General features: G+C 33.6%; 1 protein-coding gene across 1 annotated transcript in view; it reads left to right on the top strand.

The window, feature by feature from the left end:
• The window catches only part of Spt5 (Transcription elongation factor subunit Spt5), a 65,306-nt gene extending 45,560 nt beyond the window's left edge, over positions 1-19,746 (top strand). Inside the window, exons 12-18 of the mRNA XM_089100686.1 lie at positions 985-1,124; positions 2,892-3,012; positions 5,101-5,262; positions 9,078-9,353; positions 13,121-13,236; positions 15,437-15,538; positions 19,330-19,746. Coding sequence (XP_088956812.1) covers positions 985-1,124; positions 2,892-3,012; positions 5,101-5,262; positions 9,078-9,353; positions 13,121-13,236; positions 15,437-15,538; positions 19,330-19,461 — 1,049 coding nt within the window. The 3' untranslated portion in view covers positions 19,462-19,746. The remainder of the gene's footprint in view (positions 1-984; positions 1,125-2,891; positions 3,013-5,100; positions 5,263-9,077; positions 9,354-13,120; positions 13,237-15,436; positions 15,539-19,329) is intronic.
• The last annotated feature ends 1,828 nt before the right edge of the window (positions 19,747-21,574 follow it).

The following is a 21,574-nucleotide window of genomic DNA, read 5'->3' as shown; positions in this document are numbered from 1 at the left end:
CCCCCCCACACATACGAACACTCTATAGGGAGGTATCTAGGCGTAGGTATGCACTTAATTATTGCAATATATAATTGCCATATTTTTAGGGAGGAACACGCGTTTATTTAGTTAGGGGAATACTGACCGTTTATGTGATTTTGAGGATAGCTCTAGAATCCTACCCCGGGGGCCTTCAGGGTTCGCTTTGGGATGTATCACGAAGTATTTGATGCCTTCCTAAATTTTTTTCTAAGGATTAGAAAAAAGTACTATAGAATCGTAAACCACAATTATTACTATTACTCACTAGAGTTGTTTAAAGTCCTTTATAATCGGTAAAATGTACCTATAGAGCAAATCGAATAAGTATGAATTTTTTTCCGTAGAATTTGTACGATCTTTATAGTAAATCAGTGATTTAATTATTCCAGATACTATGTATTAAAACCTAAAATATAGTTAGTTTCGGGCTTCAAGACTGATATTAAAAGTACTTCCTAAACGGATGTAGAATATCAATGTTGAACAGCCTTAAAAATCCTCTACGTAGAGGGTAAGCTTTGGGACTCGTCCACCCTTTCCCCCCAGAAATTCCAGTTTTTATAGAATTTTTTCCTTCAATTTTTCATTTGTTTCCCCTGTTTTTGAATTTTGCCTCCCTAAGTTTGTCTTTCCCCTCGAAATAAGTTGTTGTGTATGCGTCTAAGCCATTGGTCGTTCTTCTCAAATTGCGTGTATATATTTGCACCTTTAATATTGCCTTCAACAAAAACCTATACAGACCATGGTTTACTAAAATTTAGCATTTGTTGAAACTGACACATTCAGGTTTTAGATATAAAACTTATATAAATACTCAGCCACGGTTTAAAAAAAGAAAATGATAATTATCAGAAATTATGAAATAAAATGTAAGAAAATGTATTGTAAAGACAGAAATACACTCTACTCACTCCCCCCTCCCGTGAGTAAGTATGTTGCTAATAACTCTACTTTTTTTAGTTACACAAGGTCCTTATAAAGGCCACATTGGAATCGTAAAAGACGCTACTGAGGCAACAGCTAGGGTGGAGCTTCATGCCAAGTGTCAGACTGTGTCTGTAGACAGAACTCGTTTGGCAATCGTTGGAACTGCTGGAAGGGTACGATTTTTCACTTTGATTTCTTTTAGACGAATTCACAAGTACTTTTATTGAATTTAATTTATTTATTACTTTTTCAAATCATTTTTGGCTGGACCATACATACTGATTGTCTTTGTTTTCTTAGAGCGAATTTCTCTCATAATTGTTCTTGGAACTTGATGATAACTATGTATTTTATATCTAAGTAGGTAATATGTATATATTTTGTATTCAAGATTATAAATTATGTTGAAAAGTGTTTATGTAAGGATAGCCACAGAATAACGACTCTAGAAAAATGGAACCTATTTCAATGAAAAGGGAAGAAATAGAAACTAATTTTCAGTTGGAAATTGAAATCCTTAAATATGCTTCACTCTCAATTTTTCTTTTTAGGAGAGAGAAAGAGGGACAGATAGATCTTTGTAGTTTAAATCTTATAGGAAATGTGAGCTAAAAGTGCCACAGAGAGTTTAATTTTACCAAGTTGACTTGAAAAAAATGACGTAGATATACTGCCACTAGCGATATAGCACTAAAGAGTAACCGACAAATTATATTAACAGTCTTAGGTGTTAACTTGGTAACGTTAGATGATGTTGATGGTAATTTTTGGGGACACATAGTTGAGAAACCCACACTAGAACAGAAGATCCTAATTATGTTTCCCCTATCCTGTTTGTTGCGCAATAATTTAATTTAGATGAAGTGCAGATGTACCAAGATTTTATTGTATCGAGTAGGAAAAAATAAAAATAAAACACTAATGGTACTAATTAAAAAGACATTTTTGACTAATTAAAAAGACAGTTTAGACATGTGAAAATTTCCTTATTTATACTGAAAAGGAGTAAAATGGAGAAGAAATTATGACACTAAATGTGTGGGTTATTTGATAAGCTTATTGTATATTTGAATAGCGAAATAGGTTGTTCTAACCAAATGTGTCTAAATGATTTTAAAATCGGACTTTCGGTTTGTTCAAAGTAAAAGAATCCGATTTCTGGCAGATGCGATAGTAAGCAAGATGGGTGCCGAATTCATCCCAGAACTTCCTTGTTTTAAAAGTGTACGCCCTAAAAAATCATTCCTCAAAGCTGTGTGCGCCGCGAAAAAATTTTGGAAACGGATTTGCCATCAACACCAAGGGTTTGCTTTAAGTGGACTTTATTAGCTTGACATTACGATAGCGTGTTAAAAATGAGGTTTTTGAAACTATCTGAAGCTAACTCCCTTTTAGCTTTGAATGCATTTTAAAGAAATGAAAAGATAACGGAAAATTTTCTATTTTCTATTTCCTCTTTTAAAAATTTTCTACTCCAAGAAAAGAAAATCAATATCTTCTTTTCAAGAAATTGAATATGGTCTGGATACCTTAATGGTAGTTTCGTGAATAATAGCTAATTTCAGAAATTTTAGTGGCATATTCAACTGTATTGTTTCAATGTAATCATCACGCAGGGTTACTTTACAAAAAAGTACCAAAAAAAAACAAGGTCAGAGAAATAAGTTTCAGGTTCATTTATTTTCCAATCATATATACATAACATACTAAGTATACCAATATCTGGCAGAGAGACAAGCTTGTTTTGCACAGATAAAACAACTTGTAGCAAACAATGAAATATATGGATGATTTTGTCATCTCAGATAAATGTTTCTCTCAGAAGTAATTGCAATAATTAGCCACTTGTCATCATTAATAGAAAAAAAAAACTTGAATAGTTATTCATGTATGCTTGCCAAACATTAAAGTTGTGAGTTTATGTGTAATTTTTCTTTTAGCCTGGTGGATCTCTTTCCACATACAGCCAGAATGTTACTCCTGCTTACTCTGAAAGCGAGACTCCGATGTACGGCGGCTCTAGAACACCGATGTATGGCTCCCAAACTCCATTATATGATGGTGAGTTCTATTTTTTATTTTTATTTTTCCATTTCTAGTGAAAGATGGTACTGTAGTGGCTACGGTTGTATAGATGTAATAAATTAATGTGAAAAAAAAAATCAATTAACGTACTTTTGTTTAAATATTATACAAACGCAATTATTTGTTTTGGTTTAAATTTACTTTCAAGTACCAAGGACATCAAAATTAAAACACTTAAAAGTACTTAAGCGTTAAAGTACTTCACACAATAAAAGTACGATTTTCTAAGATTTTTCTTTTAGTTGTTTGAAAATTATCAAGTTTAGGTCAGTGCTGCCACGCTGAACCTTGACTATAGATGAGCCTTAGACTTAAGTGTCTAGACACACACACTTTATCGCAATACTAAGTTACATAATCATTACAAAACAATAACAAAAAACACATATACAAATATTAAATCAACACGGATTTGTTTTGAATTTCGCGGGGTTTAATTTTTGCTTTGACCTGACCTGATTTGGGGTATTCATTGCACCATCTTGTGGTAATATGTGGTGGAGACAAGCAGTGTTTTCCCAAAAGACATTATTAAGTGGTAAGGACTATCTTGTAAGGATTCAAGCCTCGGATTATCTAGTGTTTGGACTGAATCTACAAGTCTACTTTTAGTTATGATTGCTACTGCTGTATTCTAAATAACTTCAATCTCGTCGCATAAGTGCTGGTTTTCTGGACGGACGGGCCCCAAACAGACGCTGCATATTTGGGTCACAGTCTTACATAAGCAGTGCCGTTTTCAAGTTTTTTCGGGGGGGGGGGAGGGGTAGGCAGTTTGGACGCTGTCGCCTTCACACTCAAATCTGCGCATTGCAGTAAGAGTTTCAATTGACGCGTTGCCGGCTTTTACTAGCTTATCCTTATGTTTGGTTGACTTTTGACGATAAGACAGCTGGAAATATCACTAGAGGGGGGAATCGGGTCAAGGATAGGTAAGATAATAGAGTAGAGTAATCTTAGTATGATACTCAAGGATAAGATTAACCTTGTTACTTAATAGGATATCAGTACCTCACTTGGGAATAAAATTGGAAATAGTAACAAAATTATAGGTATTTTAATACATTAAAAATATATGTAGAAAATTTTTCCTAATTCTCCTAGTGTTAGTTTTGGGTTGGTCCTTCAAAAAAAAATTTCAGGCTTAGAAAGGAAAGCCATGCCTTACCTTGAAATGATTTGGGGTTACTAGCATAACAATAGGTATCTTAATTGTGTACGATATATTTCTTTACTAAGATTTATGTTCTCTGTTGAAATTTTGGCATTTAGTTTTTCTACTTTGCGGTAGTAGAAAGGTAACCTAGGGCAATTTCCCTGTTTTTTAAGTAAATTTAGATCCTTCTCTAATAAAAAATATGACATAATTTTTGTTCAGTGAAAGGATAGAACTGAGACTAATGAATTCAATGACATATGTATCTTGTCCTTGTGCTGCAATTTACAGCTGCAGGAGTGTTGCTGAATTGCTTGTTTCACATATCTTAAAATGTTGATTGGCCGAAAAACGGGGCTTATTAACTTTTTTTTTTTGCTAAGCATGGTGGCTTGTTTCTCTGTTGACCCTTTAGAGGAAACAAGGAGGCTAGATGTTGTTTTTGATTGGGGTTTGACACCTTCAACCAATAGGTCATATGTGTTTAGGAGGCTAGATACTAGCAAATTAGTATAAATGTAAACGCAGGATTTTTTTTTTTTAATAGGGACAATGGGATATCAAATATGTCAAACGGACATATTAAAAGGCACAAAGGGACAAATGTTCCTTTTACATATGTAAAAGCCACAAGGGGAAATCTATTAAATTCTTATCAAGTTAATTATGAGTGGCAGAGTTTTATTAAAAAGAAGTTGACTGTAGCATCTGTTGGTTTGACTTGGGATGTTCGAGGGGCCATTGTGTCATCTTTTTAACTTTTTATTTTGATTATATGAAAATCTGTTCCTGACATGGTTGATGTCTAGAACAATTTAAAATATTCAACCTGTTTTTCCAAGTTAGAGAAGATACTCTTCGTGTTTCATCTTTCTTTAAGTGGATTAATACATTTATATTTAATTCAGGTTCAAGAACTCCTCATTATGGTGGAATGACCCCGTCACATGATGGGTCCAGGACTCCAACAGGACAGGCCTGGGATCCAACAATCACTAATACCCCAGCAAGGACTGATTTCGATGATTTTCAATACGATGAAAGTTCACCTTCCCCAGCCTACAATCCAGGTAAGTGAAAATATCGTTTGGTTATCTTTATTCGATTGCATTGTATTCTGATTTTCTTATTTATATTGTCTAAAAAAGATAAGATCCTACGCTCCAAAATTTTGAAAGTCAAATTGAGGTGCTCGCAGAAAAATTTATTCGAAGGGGGGGGGTACATTTGTAAAAGTTTCAAACACGGTAACTATATGAAACTTAATGAAGTGTTGTATGATAAGACTTTATGTTGGGTAGTCTATAAGATTTGAAAGAGCCGGTAACAACTTTGCTTGTGTTTTTTGGTAAAGTGGACCTCATACTCACTGATAGTAAGTGGGGTGTTATTTCAAATATGATTGCCGTGTTTACACCCATTGAAGAGGCAACTATTGAGATCTCTTCTGAAAGTTTTCCCTCCATCTCGAAAGTCCTGCCTTTGTCTAAGATTTTGAGACGCCACCTTGTTCAGGTAGATTTTGGTAGATTCTCAGTTTTGGATGATGAGCGTTGAAAGGCTTGGCTGAATAAAATACATTGTAAGTTTTTAAGTCTTGGTCAAGTCACACCCGTTGCAATCGCCACATATCTTGACCCGCGTTTCAAGAAAATGTATATTTCATCTGACGATCTTCTACAAGTTGAGAGCAAAATTGCAAACGAGATAGATTTGACCTTGCTGGCTGCTGAATCTCGATATGAATATACAAGTACAATCGCAGTCCCTGCGATGCAGTCATATCAGAATCAAGTCAGTTTGTAGTGTTCACACGATGAAGTAATAGTCAATGCAGGATATGCTTCGACAGCAGCCGAATATATCATGGCTCTGCAAACTTTCAATAGGGAGCCAATAGTTTCAAGAGAAACTTTTTCACTCAAGTGGTGGAAGTCTCGTGCTATGGGGTCCCATAAACACCTGTACGACGTTGCAATGAAATTCATGTCTGTGCCCGCTACCAGTGTCCCTTTTGAAAGAGTGTTTTCCAAGGCCGGCCAGATGAATCACTGAACGGCGGAAGCGACTCTCAGGGAAAAACATTGACGTGCTGCTGTTTTTGAATAGTCAGTAGTTTGTTTTTCTCTTTTCCTGAGCCCGAATAATTCCAAATCTGGGTTTTTGTTATATTCATTTATGTAATTGAACTTTTTATTGCTTTGTAATTGTAACTTTTTATTGTAATTGAACTATTTTATTGCTTGATTTTATATTATTTGAATTTTGAAAAAAAAGGTTATACGAAATACCCTTTATTTACCATTTACGTTACTGAACTTCAGCAAGTCCATGAGATAGCAAAAAACTGATCCGAAATATCGATATCGATTTATCGAATATCGAAAGTAAAAATATCGGTATATCGACTAATCAAAATATCGCCCAACACTAGTAAGGACCACAATATTTGACCTTAGGTGCCACGATCTGTGTCACCACTAATACCTTTATAAATAACTCTTTGGAGGGGAAACGGACCCTCCTGTTGATAGTGCAATGACGTTACTTCTCAAAGCTCTTTTCCTACCCCGTCAGGGAACGGGGAAAAAATCTCATACAGTTGTAGAAAATAACTCACTTTTTTCTCCAATGTCAACTCCGACAAACTCTCCACATTAACTCTCAAGTCTAAAAACGAACTAACTACAAAATCACTATCCATAAAAAGAAACTTGCCTTGGGGTGGGCCCCAGAATGACATAAGCCAATCTGAAGGTAATATTCAAACATTTCAAATAGTCTAAATTATTAAATGATGCTCCAGTTTTGCTCCAGCTCTAGTTTTTTTTTGTTTTTTTTTTGGTTACTCTGCTCTTGTGAAGTTTTTAACTCAACTGGCTTTTCGCATTGCATTATCTTTCAGTGAGCCAGATCACGCCGACAGAAATAGAATTTTAACCAATATTTTACTTTTTACTACTGCTTTGGCAACGATAATTTAGCTTGTAATTTAAAGTTATACATTAGATATATCTATTGAAAAGAAGACATTTATCTGAAAAAGAAAAGGGACGCAGCCCCAACAGTCTTGAATAAAAACTGACCTAGCTCTTTACAATCTAGTAATTATAGTTGCTTGAAAAAATGGCTGCTGGTATTTGAGTTAAACCGGAGATTCCCCCAGCGACTAGCCAGAGCTTTCAATTGTATAAGAATAATTATTTCTTTACCGTATAGAAATATTCTCTGTTTGATTATTATTTCAAGTTATTTGATCATGCTTTGTAGTTGTCAGCTCATCAAAAACATAATCCCTTGCATCACCACTTATTCTCCTTTTTTGAGCAAATTCTGCTAGGTAATGACAAAATAGCCCTATTTTTGTTTTCCAACAAAAATTATTTAACTTGAAATATTCCAGAATTTGTTTTTCTATTTTCTTTTATCAGTCGTAGTCATAATTGTTTTTTCTAGAGGAACAGTTTATTTGTTAATTACAAGATGTTTGATAATTTAAACTACTTTTCTGGGAAAGAATCAAGAGAAAGAGCATATTCGACCATATTGCTTGATGGAAATTCTGCGAATCTTAACTCTTCCAAAATTTTTCTCCGCCAACTTTTAATCTATCCTTGTATTTCTTAGATGGCTGTTGAAATTTGTATTTCCTCTTTGGTAACCTTGCTTGTCAAATAATCTATATGACTGAATTAAATAGATCCTGACGTGTGCCCTAAAAATTTGCATGTAAAAACAATCAAATATTCCGCTTTAACTGTTCAATCCACTAAACGCTTTAGAAGAAAGGGGGATGAGTGTTTGTTTAAAATTCGGAAAATCAGTTCTTTAATCGATTGTCACACCAATAAAACTTCTGCCAACTAGATAATCCAGAGAAACTCTGTACTACTAGCTGTTTTTCCTCGAAAGGTATTATATATTCTCCTATTAACACACTCGCAGAGATATATTATCATACCCTTTTCACTTTTTATGGGGGGGGGGGGCTTCGAAGTAATTTTTAGATGGGTTCAAAATTACATGATTTCGTTCTTTACTGTTTTATTTATTTTGACTGTTTTTATGTAAAGAAACTGTTTTATCAAAACTCTTAATTTAATATCTAGATTATTCAGTCTCATCCTCAGCACTTACCATTAACATCTTCAGTGCACGCAGTAGGTGTTGGCACTTATAAAATATTTCCTGGGATATTTTTTAAGTATTATGTTTTACGGACTCTTATCCAGTTGTGTTCTGCCGAAAGGTTGGGCGACAAGCCTGCTTTCTGTCCCTGTAAAAAGAAAAAGCAACAACAACTGGAACGTTATTCGATGCCCTACGTGCTATCAAGGCACTGAAAGATCTTCATCCGTCCAATTGTGTTAAGTTTCGGCCTTTATGTCACCATTTCCAGTGCAAGAGACTTCGTTTTTCTTCCATCTTTAACTCGTTTTCCATACGATTGGCCTGACACTGTCAGTGTTTTTCTGATTTAAATGGTAGCTAGGATGTTCTTTCTTTTTTTTTTTTTTTTTTTTTTTTTTTTTTTTTTCTTTTTTTTTTTTAATAATAAAAAGAAATTTTTTGGAGAACGAGTTAATAATTTTGAATAAAAAAAAGGAATCAAGTGAAATTCCTGGCTGAAAGTATTGATACATTTTGTAAATTTTCTCCATAGTTTGATCATTATAGACCTTTAGAAAGTTGTCTCATTTTCAAAACATTCAGTGCCTGTTTTAGTGTCTATTATCAGTCGATCATTTTGAGATTGTTTTTTTAACAAGCTTAAAGGAATTAAATGTCTCATTAAGTCCCTATTTTATTACCTCAACTTCTATGTGTCGTTTTATTTATTTTGATATATGTTGCGGCAAATACATAATAGAGTAATCTGTTTCAGCCACACCGAGCTTTGGTCGAGGAGGACCCGATACTCCATACACGCCTCAGACTCCTGGAAGTTACAACTCTGATCACACCTATTCACCATTCCAGTCTAGCCCGGCTGGCTCCTTCCAGCCAAGTCCAGGAGCATACGTCCCAACTCCGAGCCCAGTGTCGTATCAGCCATCGCCACAAAGCTCTTCAACTTACGCTCCATCACCTGCTGAGTATAGTCCAATGACACCGTCACTTGGAATCACATCGCCGTTTAATCCGCAAACGCCTGGTATAGGTAAGCTCAAATTCATTGAAAATATATCGCTATTTACACAAATTTCAATGTTTTTTAGATATCCCTTACGGAAACAAAGATGCTTTTTTTATATCCTGGAAACTAGAACATTAATTATTCTTCTTCTTCTTAATAAAGCACAGCCTAGTTATATAGCCTGGAAACTAACTCCTTCAAAAAGTTAGATAGGTTGGAAAGCAATAGTTTTGATAGTTTGAAAATATTTAGGAAAGCAATTGATATGGGCCTAATTATCGTGGTGGTAAACAAAAACAACTGCAGACTCAGATTCAGATCGGTTTTAATAATATTCAAATTACATACACTCACAAATACTTTTAAAAATAAATTCTGGTCCATAATCCATATTTTGGCCCTCTAGGACAATCCTGTTGAGGAAACACTAAATAACACTGTTACATCACATAGTGGCGGTCCTCCATTTGCCAGCCATCATTCACTCAAATTGACTCCAAACCATTCAGTTAAAACACTAAGACAGAACTTAAATTTCAACGGAAGAAAACAAGCTCTGACATCGCTCTAAATTAATATTAAAATAATAAATAATTATCTACCTTCTTTTACTTTTATTCGATATCATTTTAAATTACTTACTATTACTTAACGCTTCTTACTCAGAGGTTTTTTCGTTAATTGATGCAAGGCTCGGTTTACTTCTAGTTGCTTCTGGTAGGTCATTCCAAACTCGTGAACATAAAATGTTAAGTGACAAATAAGACCGAACACATGACGTATATGGAACAACCAACAGGCTTCTATCCCGTGATCTTTTCTGGCGTGTTTCAGCCACAGAAAAAAAAAAATCCTGAAAAACATTTTGATAGTAGAAAATGAGTCTTTGTAAACAAAAACTGAGCAATTAAAAACTCCCAAACTATCTGAAAAGAATCTTTTTCGGTAATTATGCTTAATGCTTTTTGATTTATTTTGTTAGTCATATTTGTGTGGGATTTACGTCCAGTTTTATGTCGCCGTCCAGAAAAGAGAGCAATATCTGATATGGGACTGTATCAGCAAAAAACAAAGAAGATGAAGGATCTTAACAGGAAAAAAGTGTTCAAGTTTTTTTTAATATTCCCAGATTTCTAGGAAATTTTAGGCCCGCCGCTGCAGAATGTTGTTTGAAAGACATTTTTTGATCAATGCACACACCTCTATACTTCACAAATCCATTTTCTGGTCTCTGAATAATGCCTCTAGTCGTTTGATGTCAGTTGACGTTGTCTCTTTGTCAGTTGTCATTGACTTCTAGTCCCTAGACGTTGGATTTATTAACATTTATAGTCATCTTGTTAGCACCCATCGATAAGTAGCACCCTCCATCGTCTGTTGCTGTCGCTAAACCAGTGCTTTAAAATGACCATTAGCACATCTAATGACTGTGTCATCTGCAAATCCCTGTAACATCGAAGTCTGAGGGCACAAATTGCAGCAACAAACTGTGGGGCGGTCAAAAAGAAAAATGCAAGTCGTTAATGTGAATAATAAATAAGAGAGGGCCAATAATCGAACCTTGGGGTATTCCGCAATTCATTATCTTCGAAGATGTATGATTTTACCCAGCTATAGTTACTCTATTTCCTAGATAACTTTGAAACCGTGAAAAAAGATGGCCTCTCATCCCAATATGGTCTACCTTACCAAGCAAGATATTATGGGACATGCAATCAAACTCCTTCTTTATGCCCAAAAGTATTGCCATAGGAATTTTGCTCTGATCCAAATTGTCTTAAATTCAGAAAGCCCTTTAATTCCAAGGAAATTGCAAGTTGTTTATGCATTGGTTCTCAAAAAATGTAGAAAAATTAGATAAAAGTGAAATTGGCCTATAATTAGACACATCTGGTAGGTCTCTTCAATTAAAAAGAGGAATTACTCTTGCCTTTTTTAGATCATTGGGAAAAGTACCTGTTTCATACAAAAGGTTCAATAGAAAGTAAGTGGTTTGCATTAATTCCATCATATCCTGATGGAGAACTGCTTTTGAGATTCTTAATTATATTCGCAACATCCTAATCAATAACTGGAACGAACCCCATCGAATCTCTACACGAAGGAGGAAGAAAATTTTTATAACTGTGACGAGACATCGGAACTTCATCTATCGTTTCTCTCCCAACCTCACTAAAAAAAGATGTTAAAATCCCTGGAATTTCACTTTCATTCTCTATAGCTACACTCTTTTGGGTAATTTTTTTTGACATATCAGAACTTTTAGAACCAGATTTTACAACTGATTTTACTAACACTCCATATTTTCTTATCATTGTTTCCACAAATCTGGAATTTATTAAAAGAAAATGCTTTTCCTTTTAATTTTTTAGAATTTTAAGAAAAAAGTTATTATGTTTTTTTATACCCTTCTAATGAAAATTCCGCTGGTTCACTTATATAATCCTTCAACATTCTCATCTTCTTGTTTATCCAATCAAGAAGACTTTTAAAAACTGACGGACGCCTGAGGAAAAAGCATTCTGATGTTGCGGACTACACTCTTCACAGCATTCTTTCATTTTTTCCATAACAATATAATGAAACAACGGGAAAGCGGTAATCACATTATTTTCTTCATACAATGACGACCAATCGGATTATCATCCGATAAATCCAGATTTTTTAAATTTTGGTTAATCTGGTGACTTAAAATTTCATGTTCTTGAACTGAATACGATGCCAAAATGGGGTAATGGTCAGACATATTTGAAACTGAAACAGAAGTCGGGAAACTTGAAAAAAAAATATTGTCAATTATCGTATGAGACGTTTGCGTCACACGCGTCGGAATAGTAATAGACAGTTATAATCCGAATGCAGCCATCATCGAAAGAAAATCAACTACGTCTTTTTTTAAGGGAAGACCGAGATCTATATTAAAATTACCCATCAAGAACAACTCAATCAAAATTACTTTCCAGATGGGCAAAAAAAAAATTCAGGAATTGATCCAGAAGGAGGGCGGAATATCTCACCAATTAGTACCTTTTTATAATGAGCTACATTTAATTCAATAAAAAGAGATTAAAAAACTCCTTCTATATTAGTCGTCAGGTTAGCATTTCGAAACGAGTTTAGAGATCACTTATAAAAAAATGCGAGTCCCCCTTTTTTTCTTCTCTTTAGGATGAAGGAGTTGTGAATGATAATTTGGAAGATCAACCAGAGTAGATGTCTGTTGGCTTAGGAACGTTTCACACTAACCAAAAATTTTAGGGTGGGGCAACCTCACTTATAAGCTCAATATCACTCATAGAAGAGCATAACCCTTGACAGGTTAGTTGAACCATAGAAAATTAGACGAGATAAAGGATTCTGGTATATCTGAATCTGTAAAATAGTTATGGGATTTGGGGTATTCATAACTTGATAAATATGAAAATCATTACCTCTAATTATCTCACCATCAAATAGATGTTAGAGATCTAAATTTTCATTTTCTAGTAGAGTAAAATCTATACCAGACCTTGTACGACTCCCGTTTACTTCATTATTTGACAAAACTCTTCCCACTAACTTGCCAGATTTCGAGCCAAAATCCTACCATTTGGCCTGCTTACCTCTAAATCGGTCAGTTCAAAATCGAGGAATCCCAATTTTCAATGTGAATTCACTTTTCTCTTGCACCTCTTTTTTATTTTAATGAGTCTGTATATTCTTGCCCCCTAGATATTGGGGAGGGGGGGGGGCACAAAAAAGGGCATAATTTTTTTTTAACAGACAAAATCTATATCTTTTTTTCGTTCTAGGAGGTTTGGATTTAAACAGCATGAGTGACTGGCACACTACTGATATTGAAGTGAAAATTAAAGAGGCCAGAGGTAGTGGCTTGGCTGGTCAAACTGGAATCATTAGAGGCATTTCCGTAAGTCAATTTTACCTTCTTTTTTATTACCATGAGTATTCACAGTATTTCTAGTCTGAGTAACGCTACTGCGTCTCCTGTCAGCTGCACATACAAAGCATGAAGACTCGTTTCAGGCCATACGAAGAAACATAAATTTCTCGTCTATTATGTGACAGGGGTTGCCTTTTCACGTGACTGGTTACAATCTAGTTTAGTAATGAGAATAATTGATTAAGACTTGTAGTTTATATTTTTAATTGTTATTTTTTTTTTTTTTTTTCACTCTTTATTTTTTCTCCTCATCCGTTCTTGTCTGTCACATTTATACATGGTTATATTTGATATTATCGATTAAAATGGCGTAGCCTATTCTTTTTATGTCTGCTTCTTCATCATTATTGTTGTACTTTATTGTTTATTAATGATATTGACATATCATTTCATATATAATCAGTCTTATTGACAATACCACAAATCTAAAAAAAACAATAAACTATGATTGTCATGATTTACAACTATAAACTGTATTTTTTTTGTGTGGGGGGGGGGGCTTGGTATTTTGTCCCTACGATGTTTGTTGCAGTGTGCCTTTGTTGAGAAGATGCTACTGCTTTGAAGATTGTAACTAAATCCATAAAATAACGAGGCGGTTAGAATTTCATATACTAAAGAAAAAATTTTAATCACTCTACAATTGTGTGAATTATCAATTAAAGTATGCTAATTTTTTCAATTCGAGATTTGATGTGCAGTCCAGGTAGGAGGACTGATTTAAGCTAAAATTATTATTTAAGTTAGCCTTTCATGAAAGAGGAAGCAGAGTAGCTATAATTACCTGACAAGTCGTATACACAAGAATGTAATTGAGGAGGGAGGGGGATTTTAGGAACGAAAGGGGCTATGGAGGATCCTTTGCAGCAATTTTCTTTTAAATTATTACTTTTCTTTTATTTTAAGAAGGACATAAAACAAAATCTTTTGAGCAATGTTTTACATTTTTGCATTTGAAATAACATTTAAAATGTAATGCAATACTTTACTTTTATATTTTGTGCAAATCCACGTGATTTTTTGGCCTGCACCTCTGCCCCTAAAGAAAAGTCTTTTGGAGACCCTAAGTCTCAAGCATGTAATTGAATGATGAGCACAACAAAGACCAAAGTCTCCGAAAAATAAACATATAGAGATATAAACATATGAAACATGTAGTGTATAAATGGTGTCATAAGAATAACACCCAAATTGATTAACAGATCTGAAAGAAAAGATTAATATAAATAAAATTAGAATAAAAGAACAAAAAAAGCAGCCACACGACTGTATAAATGACTTACCGTCGTGTCTAAAACTAAAGGAAGTATCTGAAATCTTCATAATTTTAAAGGAAAGAGAAATTAAGGTTTTTAGGCTTTAGGTGGTAACAGATGGTTTAAAAGAAAAAGATTAGGTAAAAACCACCGAACATAATATGGCTGCATTTTGATATATATTCGATATAAATTATGCTAGAGTAGTGTTACGTTTAAGGCACTGAACTGTATTTTGTTCCTATCATAGCTAGTCTTCGCTATCTCTTCTGAAATAATTATGCCTCTGCAGATGTAGCTGATGAATATTTGTGTATCCTCTACATTAACAGATACGTGTTCTGAATTTGATTTGGGGGAGCTGTGTAAACTTTGAAAAAAGGGGAACTTTGTGAAACTATAAGAAAAAATAGGCGAATTTTTCAAAACTACAGGGAGTGGACAAAGGTGTCTATTTAAAATTCTGATTTCCTTACTTATTCTGAATGAAATTACTAGGTGCACTCTTTTCCGTTTGGCAGGAATATATGCTATTAATAAGGATGCATGAATTCATATGTGAGGGGGGGGGCTGAAGCAGCAAACATGGATGAAATATATGGGCTATTTAAAATTCTGATTTCCTTACTTATTCTGAATGAAATTACTAGGTGCACTCTTTTCCGTTTGGCAGGAATATATGCTATTAATAAGGATGCATGAATTCATATGTAAGGGGGGGGGGGGCTGAAGCAGCAAACATGGATGAAATATATGGGATGTCTTTGATAATGTGACAAAAATATTATACAAAGGAAAATTCAGTGTGAAGTATCATCTAGAGTGTGAAGCATCATCTAGACTTTACCTTGAATACTTGATCTGATGATAGTAGTGTTTTTGATTGTCTATCTAAATGAGTATTTTTGTAGGGAGCCACTTGTTCCGTTTTTCTACCAGCGGAAGACAGAGTTGTTACAGTCAGCGCAGAATTTTTGGATCCTGTTGTACCAACTCGGGGAAATCGGGTTAAGGTTAGTCTACCATTTTTAAGTGCCTTTATTTAGCTTGGTTTATCCGGGTCACAGAAAGAAAAAGGAATTCAGTTCATTTTTGCTAATTTTACAATGTTTTTCAGGTGTGTTCGAGGATCAGACGTTCCCCGCATTCAATAAGCTTATTGCAGTTTTTTTTTTAATTTTTAACGTATAGCTAATCGCAATTATTGAATTGCGTTTAAAAGCAATGTATGAAACTATTCCAACTAATTATTATATTATTGTGCTTCAGAGCTCAAGAAGTTGCAATTTGCCCTTTTAGAGATAGAAAATTCTTGGAGTATTTATCTGTTAGTATAAACTGACAATATTTTCGGTTAGTACTTAACGTTCGATGGATTTCTAAGATTTCTTAATTTTTTTTTGTGAGAAATTTATTTTGATGCTCAAACTGTGTTCAATACAGCACAATGATTACGCTTATTGAATAAGATATTGCAATTAATGGCAATAAGCTCTGTTGAACGCGGGAATTATTCTCACCTTTATTTAATTGTTAGTACGTTTCATTAGCGTTTAGGGTGATTGACGATGCTCGGTTGTAAGATGTGTAAAAGGTGAATAATATTAGATAGTTTTTTTGAATATTTTTACTTGAGAAATAAAACCATTAGGATCATACTAAAAACTATTGGTTTACTACAGTCTCGGCGCGTATAAACGCTCCTATTTTCTCTTTTAAACGGCCTAGTGTATATTTCTCAGTAGCTCTAACAACTTTGAATAATGGTTAGAATTTGTATTATTCATGATTGCGAAAGCAAAAACTAAGGGGGGTGAATTAATAATCTGTGATTTTAGATAGCAATATTGGGTCATGGAGCGCCAAAACTTTTTTCTTCTTGGTAAGGAAAAATATTTCTTTGAATTTTTCCTCTTTTACACTCTTTTTTGGGCCATAAAAATGTCCTTCGAAATTTGATGTAGACCCTTTGTTTTTCTTCTAATAAGTAGTGGAATAGACCTATCCTAGGAAATAACAAGCATCTGTTAAGAACTGTTTGTCTTGAAATTTTTAGTGAGTTTTCAGAAAATTGAAGGACATTAAAAGAACTGTATTTGTATTATAAGACGATTATAAAGTAATGATTGTTGTTTTATTGGTGTAAATATTCTGCCACGAACTTACAAATTGCGTAAAACTTCTCGTCGAAAAGCATTTCTTTATGACTCATTAAGTCTTACGATATGCCTCACGATTCTTTTCATTATCTTTTCCAGTTTCGGATTACGTGCAAATTCGTTAAAACACTTACACTGTTTCAGAATTATGTTAAGATTATTTGAAATTATTTAATCATTCTAGTTATCAATGTTTTTGTCAGTTGCTAATCATTTTTTTTGTCCAGGGGATGTTTGGAGGCAGAGGGTGGGGCTATGGCCCCTCACTAGATCCACCAATGGCCTTGCTTGTATAATTTGCTGTAGCTTAATTATTAAGCTTCAAAATGGCATAGCAAGACTTTAGCAGATGACAAAATAAAGTATTTTAGTCATGCGCATTTCTAGGATTTTTCTTTTTTTGAGAAAGGGAGGGGGTTGATTTTTTTTTTTCCTTTTGATTCTTTACATTCAGTTCCCGTTTTAGCTTTCTCAGCATGATTAGTTTCGCTTTCTAAGAAAACTGTCCTCGCTTTGGCTTTGAGCGGTAGCTAACAGAATTATCTGCGAGGACTTCCCCCTTGAACAATTTATTCGATATTTTTTTGCTCACACGCGCATATTACGAAGTGAAATTTAGGAATTGTGAAATCAACAGAAATCCCAACCAAGGAAAATAAATTAGCAAGTAATTATTTTAGTTTTAGTAGTTTAAATATTTGATTACTCCTTTTTGAACAAAGAGGCCAAATTTTTTAAAAAAACTAGTATTTGATTATCTCCTTAATGAGCTCCTCAGTACTACAGACAATAAAAATCAAACCAACATCAATAACAGTATGGGAAAAAAGGAAGCGATTAAAATTAATTAAGCTACGAGTCTACTTTCATGTCGACCACATAATTTGCTTTTGAGAAAAAAATTGATAAAACTATGGAACTGAAATATCAATGTGAAGTTCCAAATTTCCTAATCAAATGTCGCCACATTATGGCACTGTTCAAACAAAACTTTATTTTTACCTTGATTATCCTTATGAATTTATTCTTTGTTTTTTTCCATTCTCAAACTAATGGTATCTTTATCTTTTGTATTATTACAGCCATACCAATTATTTTATTTTTTCTTTTTGATCTCTTCAACGTATTGTGTTCTTCCTTATCGCCTAGACGCTCGATTCATTCCATTTCTTTTCCTGTTTTCCAGGCTGTGAATACTGAAGCCACACGCATGCCTACACATGAAAAAAAAAAAAAATCTATATTCGTTTATGTTTCTTCTGGTTTATATGTTCTCCAGAGCAGGTGCATTTCGGTCCGGCTTTGTCTAATATTTGATGTAGGAAGTGATCGTACTGTTTATATCTCTCTACCGTGGAATATTTTATATCAAATATATAACGATTTTTTTTTCAAGAATAAGTATTTTTTTATTTTATCCTAGTTAAATGCTTTATACCATTAGTTTTTAATTTTATCTTCATAAAAAAGAGTTTAAAGAGAAGATTGAAGAAGATGGACCAAAGTATTAATTACTTTGGTAATAATGGACCAATAAATAAATAAAGAATTTAAAAGTAGCAATAATGGAGACAATTAAAAATCTAACAAATACAGAAAAAATTTAACCAGAAAAAAATAACAATAAAAAATGCAAAAAAATGCCTTTTTCTCTAAATATACTAAACAGGTTTTTTTCTTGCTACCAGGAAACATTTTTACTTTAAAATACAAAAATGAAAGCCTGGAACAGTTAGAAAATAAAAACTTGTTCCCGAATAATAACGAAACATCCGTGCCCCCCCCCCGTCATTTCTAGTGATCAGGAAATTTTACTTAATCCTGGTAACATTAATTAATTAAATTTTTTTAGTGCATTTGCAGGTAAACGCTTTTTTAACTTATCATAAATATCCATTGTAAGCCTTTATTGCAGCGATTGTAGCTAATCTTTGCATTTAAAGTGTAGTCAAATTTGTTTATCTTAAACTTGTCTTCTCTTTGTGTCGGGGATTTCCAACCAAAAGGGTAACTTTTTGGTCTGTATTTTCATCTTGTAGCGAGAGGGAACTCTACCAGCATATGTAGGTGTTTACATTCTTGGGTTAAACCGTAAAAACCGATTTTAGGAGAAATCTACTTTTACCTTTAGGATACCTTCGGAGGACTCTCCCAAGGGACGAGGGCTAAAATATCGAAACCAGTGTCTTTTTTATGGCTGATATGTTGTGATTTTTCTTGGTGGACGGGGTAGTCTTTAGAGCATCTTTTTTAGAGAATCCTCTTCCCCCCCCTCTCGATGTATGAATCATATTTTCACATTATTCATTGAATCACATTAAACCAAACTAACTGTGAACGTAATAATATTATTTTTTCAGAAAACTTTCTCTTAAGGTCTTTTTTTGTAATTAACTTCATTTCAAGTTACTCCATAAGATAATAATCGCGTCGCTCCTTCTTTTTCTTACTGTTTCTACTAATATCTGAAGCTGCCCGGCAACAGATGGACTCTTTTACCTTTCTTCCAGTACAGCTATTTTCTGTCTTTCACTTTCATTAAATGTTTTTAATTTGTCTTTTAAAATATTTAAAATGTCTTTTATTATTTTTAAAATGTTTAATATGTGTTATTTTATTTAATATATGTTTTTTTTTTCAAATAGGTTATCGTTGGAGAAGATCGTGAGGCCATTGGTCAACTTATTTCGATAGACAACTTTGACGGGGTTGTCAAACTTGATTCTGGAGAGGTGAAGATGTTTCAAATGCGACATCTTTGCAAAATGAGAGGATAAAGGGACTCTGTTATAAGGAATCGCTGTAGTTGGCTCTGTTATCAATGAAGTTTGATAAAAATTTGGTTACACTAGCTGCCAATCGCTGGCTGCTAAAGGACTTTTAATTTAATGGACCCTTTTTATATTATAAGAATTTCAAGCCTAAATATTTTGCAGTAATGTAGACATGATGTTTTATTTATATTTATGCGGCTCTGAGGGTAATTATTGTATTTCCCATTTTCTTTTTTTCAGTTCTTTTTTTGTGAAAGTTTAGTTGTAAATAAGAGAAATAATGCTTGACTTATCTCTGTTTTATGCTAAGGTTATAGAGGCATAACCTGTATTTTAAGAAATTCTATTATTGTATTCTACAATGATGAATAACACTGGTTGAGTTCAAAGACTGTTTAAGGGGGATTGTCAAGACCTGAAAAAGAATCAGGTTATTCAACAGAAAATACAAATGGGAATAAATTTGAAAGTGATAATTTTAATAGAAGAAGAAGGATCTGACAAGATAATCGTCTCCATTATTGATGGTATAGATATTGCTTAAAATGTTTTCATGTAATTAAAATTTTTACTGATCCATTCATTGTAGGACGCCTTTTGGTTTTTTAAGTAATAGTATATGAAAATGCAATGTTTTGTAAAAGTATTGATTTTGTTTAATTTTTTTTTCTTTAATTACAAAAGCACGTAGAGGTGACAAATTCCTGATGTTATAATAACATAAACTACTACAGTGTTATAGAAAAATGCAATTATTCGTAAAACAGATATTATACTTAAAAAATTATTACTTTAGTTATTATATTTAGAAAATTGTTACAAAAGGGTTTTGACCCCAATAATTTTGTTTAAAATGAGCCATTAAACAGCTCTACGATACTTCAGTGCCCCTCTATCTGAGAAAAAAAAAGAAAAAAAAGATGCCGATTATGCAGAATATCATGGTTGCAGCCACTTCTTGATTTTCAAGCCAATATATTTGCCAAGTTGTTCAAGCCTAGGGATGTCAAATTTCCTACATAGGAGTTTCGGACAAGGCGGTTCTAATAGTGTACCTCTCGTTTTGATCTCACTCTATTCTTATGAGTTATGGGTTATTATATTTCTTAGTATTGGACGTGATCGTCTCTTACTAGGTTGCTAGCTACCGCTGTAACCCGGATTGTAAGCTATTTAGAAGTGTGGTACAGCTGCTGTATAAGTGGACTTTATTTAGAAACTTGCTCTTAATCACTAATCTGTTTATTATTCTTATTCAAACTTCCTATTAGGGAAATTATTTTCTATTTAGGCATGTCTTTTCTAGCTTCTATTAGAGGGTAGGTTGGGTCCTCCACTACATCCTAAGCCTGAAGAGCGTATTTTACAACTTCTGTATTTGAGAATTAGAATTTCAGTGAAGCCATCTCCCGGAACCAATTAATTGTTTTGTGGCAGGCCTTTTGGCTAGTTTTTCTCTCCATAAAGGATAAAACTAACACAAGATGAAATGGATATGTGACAAATGTCTTTTAATGTTAATAGGTGCAGATAGTTTCTCATCAGTTTAAATGGCCTGTTGCCTTGGTTGACGTTAAAAGATTATTTATTTTGAACATACCTAAAGCTACTGAAAGAAAAAAAAAATATTCGAATGATGAAAGTGGAGCTAAGATGCATTTCCTTTTTGCTCTTTGCTTTTGGCTGTCTGATTCTTCACTAACAATAATTTAGTCTTATATGAAGAAACTCTAGTTTGATTTTGAGAGAAATATTTTTTGCGTATTTTGTTGTAATGCAATAAATCCTTTTAAATACATTCTGTAGTTTTCAGTTTCTTATCTGTTTTAATTTGGTCAGTCCTAAAATGGTTAAGCTCATTTATTTGTTTATTAGTGATGTGCAGATTTTCTATTAATGAATAAGATCCATTGATTTCTCAAAATAATTTTTTTTAAATAGCTCTCGCATTTTAATATAACTATTTCACTCGGAAGGGGGTTCCGATCATGTTCAAAATGGCTCTGATAGGTCTCTGGTAGCGTGTCTTGTACTAGGGGTGTGCAATTAAGGCATTATTTGAGTTTGAATTGTGGCCGACACAATTCAATAAAAAATATTGCAAGCATGTCAGAAA

This window comes from Artemia sp. Qi Xiang Cuo, chromosome 14 (assembly GCF_049724085.1).
Source record: "Artemia sp. Qi Xiang Cuo chromosome 14, ASM4972408v1, whole genome shotgun sequence".
NCBI lineage: Eukaryota > Metazoa > Arthropoda > Branchiopoda > Anostraca > Artemiidae > Artemia > Artemia sp. Qi Xiang Cuo.
The sequence above is the reverse complement of the archived record's forward strand: the minus strand, read 5'-3'. Positions and strand labels throughout refer to the sequence as shown.